Below are 12058 nucleotides of genomic sequence, written 5' to 3'. Positions count from 1 at the left end.
CTATGCTGCAGCCTGCTGATTGAGTGATGGAGTGTTTTTCCTTGTCCAAATCCACGGTGGGGAGGAAGGGGGGAAGAATTAGAGCAAATTAGAATTAATCAGAAATAATCTCCCAGTTTACGATTCTGGTGTGGAACTGTTTCCAGGCAGACTTGATTAATGTCCTCTAGAATCACCACATGACACCGACACACAAGCTCTCACATAAGAACAAAGTAAGAGAGAAGTAAACCTGCACATGCTTTGGTTAGCGGTGCAGCTCCTGAGCATGAAGCTCAGATTTAGTGTTTCTTTGGCACATAAAACATACACACACACACACACACACACACTAATGATTTTTTTTATATCTTTCAGCTGAGCAGTGTTAGGTTGGAGTGCTGCATGTGAAGTGCAGGCACCTGTGGTGTCAATAGTCTCCCCCTCTCTTGACTCACCCCTGTTCCTTTTTTCATTTCCTATCTTCTACGTCTGAATAAAGCCCTTTTTCCCCCTGCTTCTGTTGCACATATGTATTTTCTCACCTGCTTGGTTTCAATAAGCGCCCTCCTCTCGTGGGTCATAAATATGGAGTCAGGCTGCTAATGATTTCTGTTCTGTAACAGCAGTAAATACAGCAGTAAATACAGCACAAGGGGTTTTTTTTCTGTTTCCTTTCAAAATCCACTTCATAATTTCTGCTCAGTGGTCTGAGTCAGATCACTGGATAGAAAGAAACACAAACCTGGTGAGGATCGTTTGAACCTGATGAATGACCTACCTGAGATGTTAATCTGATTTATCTTATATTCAAGTTGATATTTGAAGTTAATCTTCAGTCTATTGTGGTTAATATTGAATTAAAGCTCCCTGGGGATTTTTCCAATTCCATTTAAGCACAAATGCACTAATAATTTTGGAGAAAGAAAAGTTGAATGTGGTTGAATAGTTAATTGCTTTAAGGTGGATTTTTAACATTAACATTGTTTACCTCAAGAACATGTCTGTTTGTTTGACCAAACTTTTTCCGGGGTGGATACAAAATAACAATGTCAAACTGAGGGCTAACCCTGAGGGCTAACCCTGAGGGCTAACCCTGAGGGCCTGAGGGCTAAACCCTGAGGGCTAACCCTGAGGGCTAACCCTGAGGGCTAACCCTGAGGGCTAACCCTGAGGGCTAACCCTGAGGGCTAACAGCACCTGTGATACTTTAAACTGTAACTCCTTTGTATATCACCAAACAGAAAAGGTAAAAAAAAAACACCCCAGAAGTAAACACACAATTTACCTAAGAAAACTGTCAACTGTAAAGTAACCAAATTACATATAATGGGTTAAATGTCTCCTAAAATTAGTTTAATTAAAATTATAGATAGGGTAAAAAAAATCTTTACCTTCATAACTAGCCACAACTACTCTTCTCGTGAATTGCCCTCCATGAAAATACCCCACCAGAGCAACAGTAGCACATTTAGTTTTTGTGTTTAAATAAACAAAGCATGTCACAGTGCCACAGTTGGCCCCCAGGCCAGACTTTGACCACCCCAGACAGGTATGGTGATGTGAGAGATGTTTTATTCCAACATGTCACTCTAATACCAGTGTTGCTAAATCCCACTCCCATGTGAGACTTTGATAAAGCCAAGATTATACTTTGAGGGATTCCCATCACTGGTTGCATTTTGGACCAAAGTAAAATTCCACAACACTGTAAACTCTTGTGACATGTGAGCATTAGCAGCAGCAGGTGGAGACGTTGGTTTCCACCCACATGCACTGACAAGCAGTAAAAAGCAGGTTCAGACGTGCATGTCCAGTCATGTCATAACAACTGAGAACCCATGTACAAGTGCTGTGTGTCACACGGACTGAACCCACGTCTCTGTTCACCGGATGGACATGGAGCATTATATGCAACATGTTAGCACACATAAAAGCATGATTCCTCTTAAAGAGGTCATCGAGCTAAAACTGAAGCTAACAGCAAATGTTTACTGAGTGAATAGGATGAGTAGGATATATATAGTTTACATGCATGAGAACTGGAATGAATCTGAGATCTAATCTCTGTCTGGTATTTTCTCTTTGGCGCTGACTACATGGAGGAAGCGACTTCATACAGACTTTGCTGTTGTGTTTGCTGATGTAAAATCTATGCATCTGATTCAACACAACTCGGTAGACAAGCAGAAAGCAGAAAAAAGGAAAAGTGAAAGACGAGTAACACAAATGGAGGAAGAACAACGGAGTTAAGTTACAAAAAAAAGTGACTTATGGGAGCGTGTGACAGGGTTGGTTTCAGAGGAGGCTCAAATTGGAAAACTATCCTCTCTCTCTCTCTCTCTCTCTCTCTCTCCCTCTCTTTTTCTCTTGAGTAAAAGCCAGATCATTCTCTCCAACCCAAAACAGCGACTCACAAAGAAACATTGTACACAGACACACAGGCATATTCACCACCCTCTGTCCACACACACACACACACACACACACACACACACAGTGGTTTTAATGGAAAAGGCCTGACAGTGGCAATAAAAACTTGATCAGATTACTCTGCACACAGAGTCTGGCTGAAATCTCTGACAGGTCACTGGAGGCTGGGCTTGTCTTGACATTGTTTTTCAGGATCAGTGGGTGTCTTTGTAAAAAAAAATAAAAAAAGGCTCTCACGTGCTTCTGTGGGCAATAAAACTGCTGATTGTAGTTTGAAGCAGGATTAATACCCGGGTTATTAAAACAAATACAAACAATACTTTTGATCCAATGACTTTGATCCGTTCATTACTGCGTTACACGTCCAAATTAGTTCAACTGCAAATTGCCGTTCTTTTCTTCTGCCTCCAGTGTCTGAATCCAACTACCGGTACACATTTTACAGGTCAGGTTTTTGGCTGCGTTGAATAAAAGCTAGCACTGCCATCTAGTGGTAAAACAGTGCCACTATGCTACATTTTATCCAGATTTGGCCCGATTGTGTAATATAGTGAGGAATGTGGAATTGCAGGACTTCTTCACTGTTGCATGACGGGCGGGGGTGTGCCCTGCCTCTGTTGACTAACACACTTAGTTTTTTTAATTATAATCCTTTACTATTTGGAATATGGATGCATTGTTTTAAACCAATTGGTGCACATGTCACAACAGCCTCCACATCTTAAATCATGGTTGTTGTTTTTGACTGCATTTGGTGTGGCTTATTAGACCATGGTGGATTGCTAGCCTGGGATTCACAGGAAGCCTCAAACTGCTTGTCTGTTCCACCCCCTCCCCCCTCCAACAACGTTAAAGCACACTAGGGAAAAGGTATTGAAGAGTACCTAGGTAGCTATTCCAGCCCTGGTGTCTGTCTTCGTCCCCTACTGTAAATCTTCTCACAGGTGCTGGTTCCCAGAGAAACTTGAGAGTGACGTCTGAACTTTGACCTCCTTTTGGGAAAACTATAACTATAACATTGCTTTCCTGAGTAGAAAAACTTCAGTGACAATAAAACTCACCAGTCACACATATAAAAAAATATATTTGCCTGTTCTTTTCTTCAGGTGTCACCACAAAAAAACTTTAAAAGTGAAAATACGTAGTAGCACCTATCAATGGTGTGCTATGAATTACAGTTAACAGCAATCATTTCTCCAGCTTAAGCCGGGGCTTTGTGCAAACCAGTCATAACAGGCCTTGGTGTTCTGGAGTCAGTTCATCACCTGCTGTGAAGTGTACTCTGGGTCATTGTCATGATGCAAGACAGTACAGAAACAAAAGGCACTGTCTCTGCTGCGGTTGAAAGGTTCATGTTTATTTATTTATTTATTTCATTTTAGTCCTTAATCTTATTTTAATAAGCTATTTATAAAGATGTAACAAGAACTTTGACACCACTTGGACATTTGTCAGTATTTGCCTATGGCCTGTGGTTTGGGAAATTGGAACTTTTAGTTCTGTTTCATAGGCAGTACAGACAGTTCTTGGATTAAATGCAGCGTCTGCGTCAATCACTGTTGACCCAACTGTGCTACAGTCCTTGTGGTTGTTTGGTCAGTGCATTACTGCAGTCTGTACGGTAGTACCAGTTGTACTGACACTTTACAGTTTGTCATTTATATCCAGTGGCTGAGAGGAAAGCCAGCTGTTATCTCATGGCTGTGACCAACACACGTTTCAATCACAGACTCACCATGTATTGTGGTTGTAGTTGTTGTCATCAGGGCAGTCAGCGAGGTTGGTGCCGGGGGTGAAATATAATTCATCTAGTACAAAAGGGGTGCCATTTTACAGCCTAATGACATGTCCCACACTGTCAAATGAAAACATAAAACAATTGAACACAGTCTTGGTTTCCCATATTATTTACTGGGAGCTATTTAATCTATTTCTGATATGACTTAATGAAAAGATCGGTCTTCATGGGGGATTAATGATTTTGAACATGGTACGTTTGAAGAATTAGTTAAATGTTGAATAAAGTAAGTATGTTCAGTTCAGAATGTATTTTCTTTAGATTCTAGAAGGAGATTTTACAAGTACTGATTTATTTAGCTGTGGGACACTGAGTTCATGCCACATTATTACACTGGGACTTTCTTTACTGTTTAATGTTTTTATTAGGATTTTATATCTAACATGATATTATGTTGATTAGTTTTTTGTTATATTTGTAAGTCAGTAAAAAATGCTCTCTGCTTCATGCTTTGTACAACACCTTGTGACGTTGGTGTTTATATGACTTTTTTTTTTCAGTACATAAAATTAAAGGGTAAAGGCATTTATTTTACACTGAAGGAAATGTGTCACATTCAGGTCATGGGAATCTGCGCTACAGCATTTCTCTGTGTCATTGCTTCAAGCTGACGGCAGAGGGCAAACAGTTAAGACAGCTCCCCCGCGTGGAAAGGAAAACACATGGTCCTTTGTTGAAAACACTGCTTTATATTCCTCTGATCAATCCATCAAGGTCCCTCTAGGACAACATATGAAAACTGAACGTGCTATAAAATAGAATAAAATAAAAGCACAGGAGTTCAAAACACATGCTATTTTAATGGGTTAAGAGAAGTCGAGACAGAGAGAAAAAAAGGATCTACTTCTTTCCCGAATTCTCATTACTGTGCTTGTGTACTATTTTCAGTGATGGAAGGAGACAGGTGTAAACACGCATATACTACCACGTAAAAATGCATAACAAGTGCATTCCTTCAGCTTTGTCAGCAAAATGTACTTTCAAGTTTAAAAGAATACATTGCGTGGATCAAAATGCCCCTGGGTTTCAGATTTATCTGGGTCACTTTTAAACTATAAATAAGGATAACATTTACCAAACTGGTTAGAGCCCCACTCCTACCCACCCCACACATGGGGCTACACAAGGATAAGAAAATACAAAAGAGCCTTTTCAACATTTTGTGTATTACTTGATAATTTTATTGATGATTATGCGTAGCAACAACTCAGACTCACCATGGCTGAAGAAGAAGAACTCTCTTTATCTACTATTCCACACATGGTAAAGTGAATACAGAAGCTAGGATGCATCTTTATGTATATTTAGGTAATTATTCTCATATTAAGATGTTAGCTCTATAAGCTACAAGTACAAATACCAACAAGAGGCCTTTGGTCCAGTATACTGTAAATTCCACCAGGTCTCAGCTCTGATAGATGGAAAGTTTGAGATTCCCTGAGAGATTATTGTAGCCTTTGACATGTCATTTTCTTTTTTCTTTTTCTCACACATACACACACTATAAACCCATTGCACATTACACTCTGCGGAGACAGCACATGCCAACATTACTCTGACCTTCCTCTGCAGAGGGCTGTGTACAACGTGGATGTTCAAGCACCCATGGGTCAAACAAATCCAGTTCAGTCAGCAGCTGCACCGATGGAGTGTGTGTGCATTTATGGACTCCTTCTGTGTCGACAAAACGTGACGGTTTTCGTGTCAGCGTGTATGTGAAAATGAAGGTGTGCCTGTCTGTGTTTACTCAACTGTACTTTTCAGACATGCTGCTGAATAATTCAAGTTCTCCAGTCTTGTATGCTCTCTCACTTTGGTTTTTCATAGAGTGACTCATACACAGACACACACACACACACTCAAGACGAATGCAAAAACATCATCTGTCTCCACCTCCACCTATCACCATGAAAACCTAAACTACTGTTATTAACATTATACACCGGTTATTTTAAAGAAATGTCATTGTTATCTCTACGTGACACAACATGTTTTTCCCCTCATCAAACAGAGATAAAACTCATGAAATGAAAATCTTGACGTTTCTGCTACGATCTTAGTGTATAGGTGTACAATCTTGCAATGAAAAACAAAAACGTTTTCAAATAAAGTAAATATAATTGACAAGTGGGTGTGTTATTGTTACTGCAAACAGCACACATGTGGGAGAAGGGGATGTTTTAACTGTTATGTTGAGTCAAATTTGAATACAAATACTGTTTAAAGCAGTTGTAAAGCCTGAGGCAAACTGCAAAACCTGTTTGTTTTATGTGTGTGTGGGGGAACAACATTTTTGCAGGTGCTAAAAACTCGACAGGCCAGCTCACTTATTATCATATCATGGTTCCATGGTAGCTTATTGAAAACTTGACGATAAATGCAGTATTGTTAGACCTAAGATTGAATGGTGCCACACTAAGGGCCATCATTCTGGAACTTCAAATAAATAAAAATCACAGTCATCATTATTTGGGATCAACCAATAATGATCAAAACGATTCCACAATGTCAAAAAGAGTAAACAACGTTCGGTATTAGTTCAGTCGTGCTAGTTTTTGCTAGTGCAACTGATGTGCAATAAAAGGGATGCACCTACAAAGCATGTAGCATGGTGTCCCCTAGCATAACTATGACGAGAGAGTGGTGTCCTTTCTATATGCACACAGGTCCAAACTACACCATTAGATTGAAAAAAGAAGAAGAAGAAAACAACAACCAAAACCTTCATTTTCACCTAAAATAGTCTGGGTTTACAACGTCCCGTAGGAAGACTCCCCCTGTCAGTTTGTTTATCCTGCCCCTCACCCCTGTCTCTTGCTTGTTCTTTTGAGTTTTAACAGCAGCTGGCATTCTTTGAGACAAATTACAACTTCCTACAGGGCATATGTCTCGCACTGGAAACATTTCAATCCAAGAATACACCCCACTGGGGCCTAATGGTAAAAGAGCAGTTAGTGTTTTTGCCTTACAGCTAGAAGATCAGCAGTTTAAGCCCCAGCTGTAACTGATGGCCTTGAGTTCACCTGGTGGAAATGGGTTTTCTCCAGATACTCTGGTTTTCCCCTTAGTCCAGGATCATGCAAGGATCCCTCAAGACATTTGATACTTCTACTACTGTAATACTACTCTTATTACTGTAATACTACATTTTAATACTGCAATACTACGATAAAGGGACAATTTTATAAGTAACACCGTCTTTTATTCCTGCACATTTTGAAAATGTGAATGGGGGAGGGGGTCGGCTCTCAAAGTTCAGAGAGTGGGGGAAGTGGCGTGTGTGGAAAATTGAGGAACACCAGAAGAGGGGGGAAACCCTGAGTGACTTCCTTTAGTTTTTTTTTTCTTTTCTAGTCGTACAACATCGGGTGCTGTCGAGTCCTGTCGAATCGCGCACTGAGGGAGGGAGAGAGAGAGAGAGAGAGAGAGAGAGGGAGAGGGAGAGACGTGTGATTTCCCTTTGTATTGGAGACTTAAAGCCAGTGATGACTCCTCCACCGCTGCTGCTGCTGCTGTTTCGCCTTTTATACACAGCGGAGTCCACATGCTGTAAATAGCACAATAAGCCGGCTACACTTTCCGTTCCTCTTTGGAAGACTCTGCCTATGTCTCCGAGAAATAACATACAAAAGGGGTTTTTTGGACGAACAAAGCCAGTGATCCAACAGCACTGTGTTCTTATCTGGATTTTTTAAACTCCTCATTCATCAGTGCCGGCGTTTTTCACTGCTTTGCCTCCTTTTCTCCTTCACACCTCCGGCTTTTGCTTCTTTCCTTCTTCCTACTCCTCCTTCCTTCCTTTCCCCGGCTCCCCTCCGCAAAAAAGCAAAAAAACCCGAGCGACCATGGCAGCTGTAACGAGCCCGGAGACGAGCCCCCAGCCCCGGGTTTATTTCCAGACACCGGCAGAGGAGCCGGAGACGCCGGTTCGGAAGCAGGGACGTGTTACCGTTAAATACGACCGCAAGGAGCTGAGGAAGAGACTGAATCTGGAGGAGTGGATTATCGACCAGCTAACGGACCTGTACGACTGTGAGGTAAAGACCCCCTAACAACAATAACCGGCCTTCAGTTCCGATCGAAGCGATCGATCAGGCGGTAGTGTTAAGTAATAGATCCAAGCGAAATCAGTTTATCAGCTCTTTGTCTGCCGCTCTTTATGAAAAGTGTTGACAAAGGAGCATCACCGGGGCCCATTGTCGCTGCTTTCGGCCTAGCCTCGCTTCTCCTACAATGTCTGTGATGTGGTGTGATGTGGGCCATGTGTGTGTGTGAGCACACGAGGTTAATGGAGGCAGACTGATGAATGCAACAGCGTGATCGTTCCGAGACGTCTTACAACACCGAGCGCACGTTTCTTCTCAACTTCTCTCCGCCACACAACCACAGGTGAAGGAGCTAAATGTGGCACAAGAAGCTTTATAGTCTCCCTGCAACGGGCAGCCTCGGATCTGTGCTCTGATTGGCTGATGCCGACTTTATGCACACCTGTGAATTTATCTCATCAAATATTAACGTCTGCCTGCAAATCCCCGCTTGTGTCATTGTAATGCCGCTGGAGTTACTTGTGACACGTGATCATTATTCTAAAAGTATATAATAATGTACATATACATTTTTTAATAAATTATGTTGCAATTCTCCCATAAAACCTCAATTACTAGAAGTTAACAAAGAAAAGTTTGTTGGTTTAATTTGCATGTTGACTCCCAGCATTACACAGAGGAATATATGTTATCCAATATCAGGTCTTCACAAACTGGGCGGCTGTCTCTTATGACTTATGTGGTAATATTTGCAAACTTTGCAGTCAAACATATTCCACATTTTATGTGTGCCTGGGGGAATTCATTTTGTGGAAACTAGGGGTGGAAAATCCTGCAGTTTGCAGTATCACCCAAGGCTGAAAGCTCTACTATCACATGCTTTGTTGTTTACTACTCTGTAGTCCATGTAGGAGCTGCTAGCTGTTAATTGGGTGGCAGTTTTTATTACTGAGCTACCGCACAGATGTAGCTCTGAAGTCCAGATCAAAATGGGACGAAATCACGACAATCACATGTAGTCCTCTAAAACCAACCACCATTTGTTTATTAAAACAAAACAGTGTCAAAGATAAAACTGAAATGAAAAAAGTAATTAAAGCTGGCCTTGAACCGCGCTCCCTGCCTACAGAGCCATTAGAATACCCATGATTCCCATCATTAACCAGGTCAAGTACCTTACTCATGCACAGTTATACACCAAACCTCCTGTCAAATGGTGATTCCCTGCAGGGTTGAGCAGCAGCTATAATGTAACCTGGCAGCTGTGGTTTGTAGTTAGTTGGTAAGTCCATGTCAACTCTCCTGAGCTGGCTTTGACCTATATTCTATTCCGAGCAGGAAGAACACCCAACCTAACTGGTTTGGAGAATTCCTGGCAGTGCATTGTGTGGAAAACAAGTTGATGCTGGAAAAGCCGTTGAAATGAGTTTAATCTGACAAAAAAATCTCTCCTGATACCAAGAAAAAAACAAGTCCAAGACTTGTAAATAAACTTAAAACTCTTGTTAAAACTCTCTCTACCAACTTCTTTTTTTACTCCACTCTAAAGGGATATCCCATGAGATCATCAGGATAATAAATGTGTCAGCAGAGGTGATTAAATGGCCTGCAGAGATTTTTCAAAGTGCTGGGCTTTGATTGTCTGCCAGCAATGGCACGCTCTTTGTCAAAAAGTGAGAATAGAGATCATCCTTCCAGCGTGAATTTTTATAATACAACAAAAATGAAATCATTTCTATTGTTTTTTACATCAATTTTGTTTCCCTGAGAGACTAGCATTTCATTTGATGCCTATCAGTGTTTAGTTTCATTCATTCGTTCAATCATCTAGTGATTCACTTAGTCATGGTCAGAATCCATAGTCTAAGAGAAAAACTCACCGCTGCATATTCAGTGATGGTGTTTGATGTCTCGGGAAAGTGAAACCCGACACTTGTAATGATTTATTTCAGTCGGCTCACCTTCCCTTCACATCAGCCCATTATATGACATTCTTGAAAACACATTCTTCACTCAGCTGGAATGACCCTTTCTATTTTTGGCGTTCCTCCACATTAGTTTCCCTCTTTTTCTTTGTCCCATCTCTGCCCGAGTTGTTAGACAACAAAGAGATTAATTTTCAGTCTGTTCGCTGATGGAGACGCATTGAGCTCATTTAGGCAGGGAGCTGTGGAGCACGTGCTGCTTAACAGTGTAACCAGAGAGTCGGTCAGAGGGCAGAGCAGGAACTGGGGCAACCCTGCTCACTCACAAGAAGTGGAGAACCTTTCTTTTTTATTTCTGCCCTTTTTCTCCTCTGTTTCTGCTCTACCGGCAGTTCTATGTTATTTCTCACCTGTCAGGTTCATGTCATTACTTTCTCTCCCGTTGTGAATGCACATTTTAACTGTGAAATAAATCATGTAATATTTATTATGGGAATTCATAATGAGCTTTATTATTCCTCTAAACCTGCTAGGAGTGGTCAGCGGGGCACTTCTGCCCAAGCAGCTTGTGATAAATTCATGCAGCCACTTAGTCAGACCATCAGTAAAGAGACACTATGGTTGATAGTGTGGCTATGAGCCTTTGTACGATTCCATGGCAACAAGGCTTGTAAAATGTTTATGTTGGTTAACCGTGAAGTGGAAAAAAAAATAGGTTGTGTCAGTTTCATAAAACAAAATGGAACATTGCATCATGTTAAAAAAGCCTTTATGCTGTATTTTTAGCTAAATTCAGTCATAAGAACACCGACAATACAAGCCTTCAGATAATGTTAATGTGGCATTTTGCCTGATGCAAAGATCACCGTGTGCTGAGGCTCCCACAAAGGTCTATTTAGAAAAATCTTCTAAAGATCACCGTGTGCTGAGGCTCCCACGAAGGTCTATTTAGAAAAAATTGTACCAATCTTCCTGTTTAAAAATGAGGATTAAAAAAAAAGTCACTGTCCTACTGACCTAACACATGGATATGTACATGATCTTAGTGGTACCTTTAGCTCAGTCTTTACACTGGAAGAGGAGTCTAGTAGCAACATCTTTTACTCACACTCAGTGTTAGTATTAATAATTTTAACCACCAAGAACATGTTTTCACCAAACCAAACCAGGCAGCTGCCAACTAAAGAGCTTCTGAGGATAAAATGACCGTAAACTTACACCAATAACAAAAACACAGCTTCAGTGGTCATCTTAGAATTGACTTCTTTTCTTTCTACTGCAGTGGAGGTTTTGCAACGGTGGCAGCTCTCCAGGTCATTCTTAGTGTAAAGTGCCTGTTTCAACTTGGGCATCGAAGGTCTACTTTTGAGGGCAGTTTATTGTTACCGAAAAGGTATTGTGCTTCGAGAAGGGGTTTCTAACCTGTAGCTTTCCGAGTTGATCATTTTTGTTCTTTTCACAGTTTATTTCTTCAACCCAAGGATAAACAATGATAACCTGACAAAACCAGGGCGTGTTAGTTCAAGGATGTTTCTTTTAGGTCCTGTAGACTTTGTCTGTTGTTACAGGAGCCCCATGTTACTACTACAGCTTTCTGTGTGCTATGTGAAATTGACCTGGGAAAAAGAGAGTGGTCTCAACACTCGTCAAGGTCACAACTCTTGTTTTACTTCTTGTAAAATGATCAAGTTGCAATCGAGTCGTTGCTCCCTTCTAGTTGCGGTGTTACTTTGTAGTGAAAACATACCATAGACTCTCTGTGAGAACCTTAACAGAGCTGACCAGTAGCTACATGGTTAACAGTGTTGCGAGTGGGCGGCCCAATACCCAAACTCCAGGGTCCTACGTGGCTGCAAAGACATAATCTGACACACATA

The 12058-nt window shown here is 41.1% G+C and overlaps 1 protein-coding gene across 1 annotated transcript in view; it reads left to right on the top strand.

Moving 5' to 3' along the window:
- Nucleotides 1-7553: 7553 nt before the first annotated feature.
- Nucleotides 7554-12058, top strand: part of ppp1r14bb (protein phosphatase 1, regulatory (inhibitor) subunit 14Bb) — a 21938-nt gene continuing 17433 nt past the window's right edge. Inside the window, exon 1 of the mRNA XM_008318880.3 lies at nucleotides 7554-8247. Within this exon, the coding sequence (XP_008317102.1) occupies nucleotides 8056-8247 (192 nt within the window). The 5' untranslated portion in view covers nucleotides 7554-8055. The remainder of the gene's footprint in view (nucleotides 8248-12058) is intronic.

This window comes from Cynoglossus semilaevis, chromosome 1 (genome assembly GCF_000523025.1).
Source record: "Cynoglossus semilaevis isolate Cse_v1.0 chromosome 1, Cse_v1.0, whole genome shotgun sequence".
Lineage (NCBI taxonomy): Eukaryota > Metazoa > Chordata > Actinopteri > Pleuronectiformes > Cynoglossidae > Cynoglossus > Cynoglossus semilaevis.
Note: the sequence above shows the minus strand (reverse complement) of the source record. Positions and strands in the feature narration are given on the sequence as shown.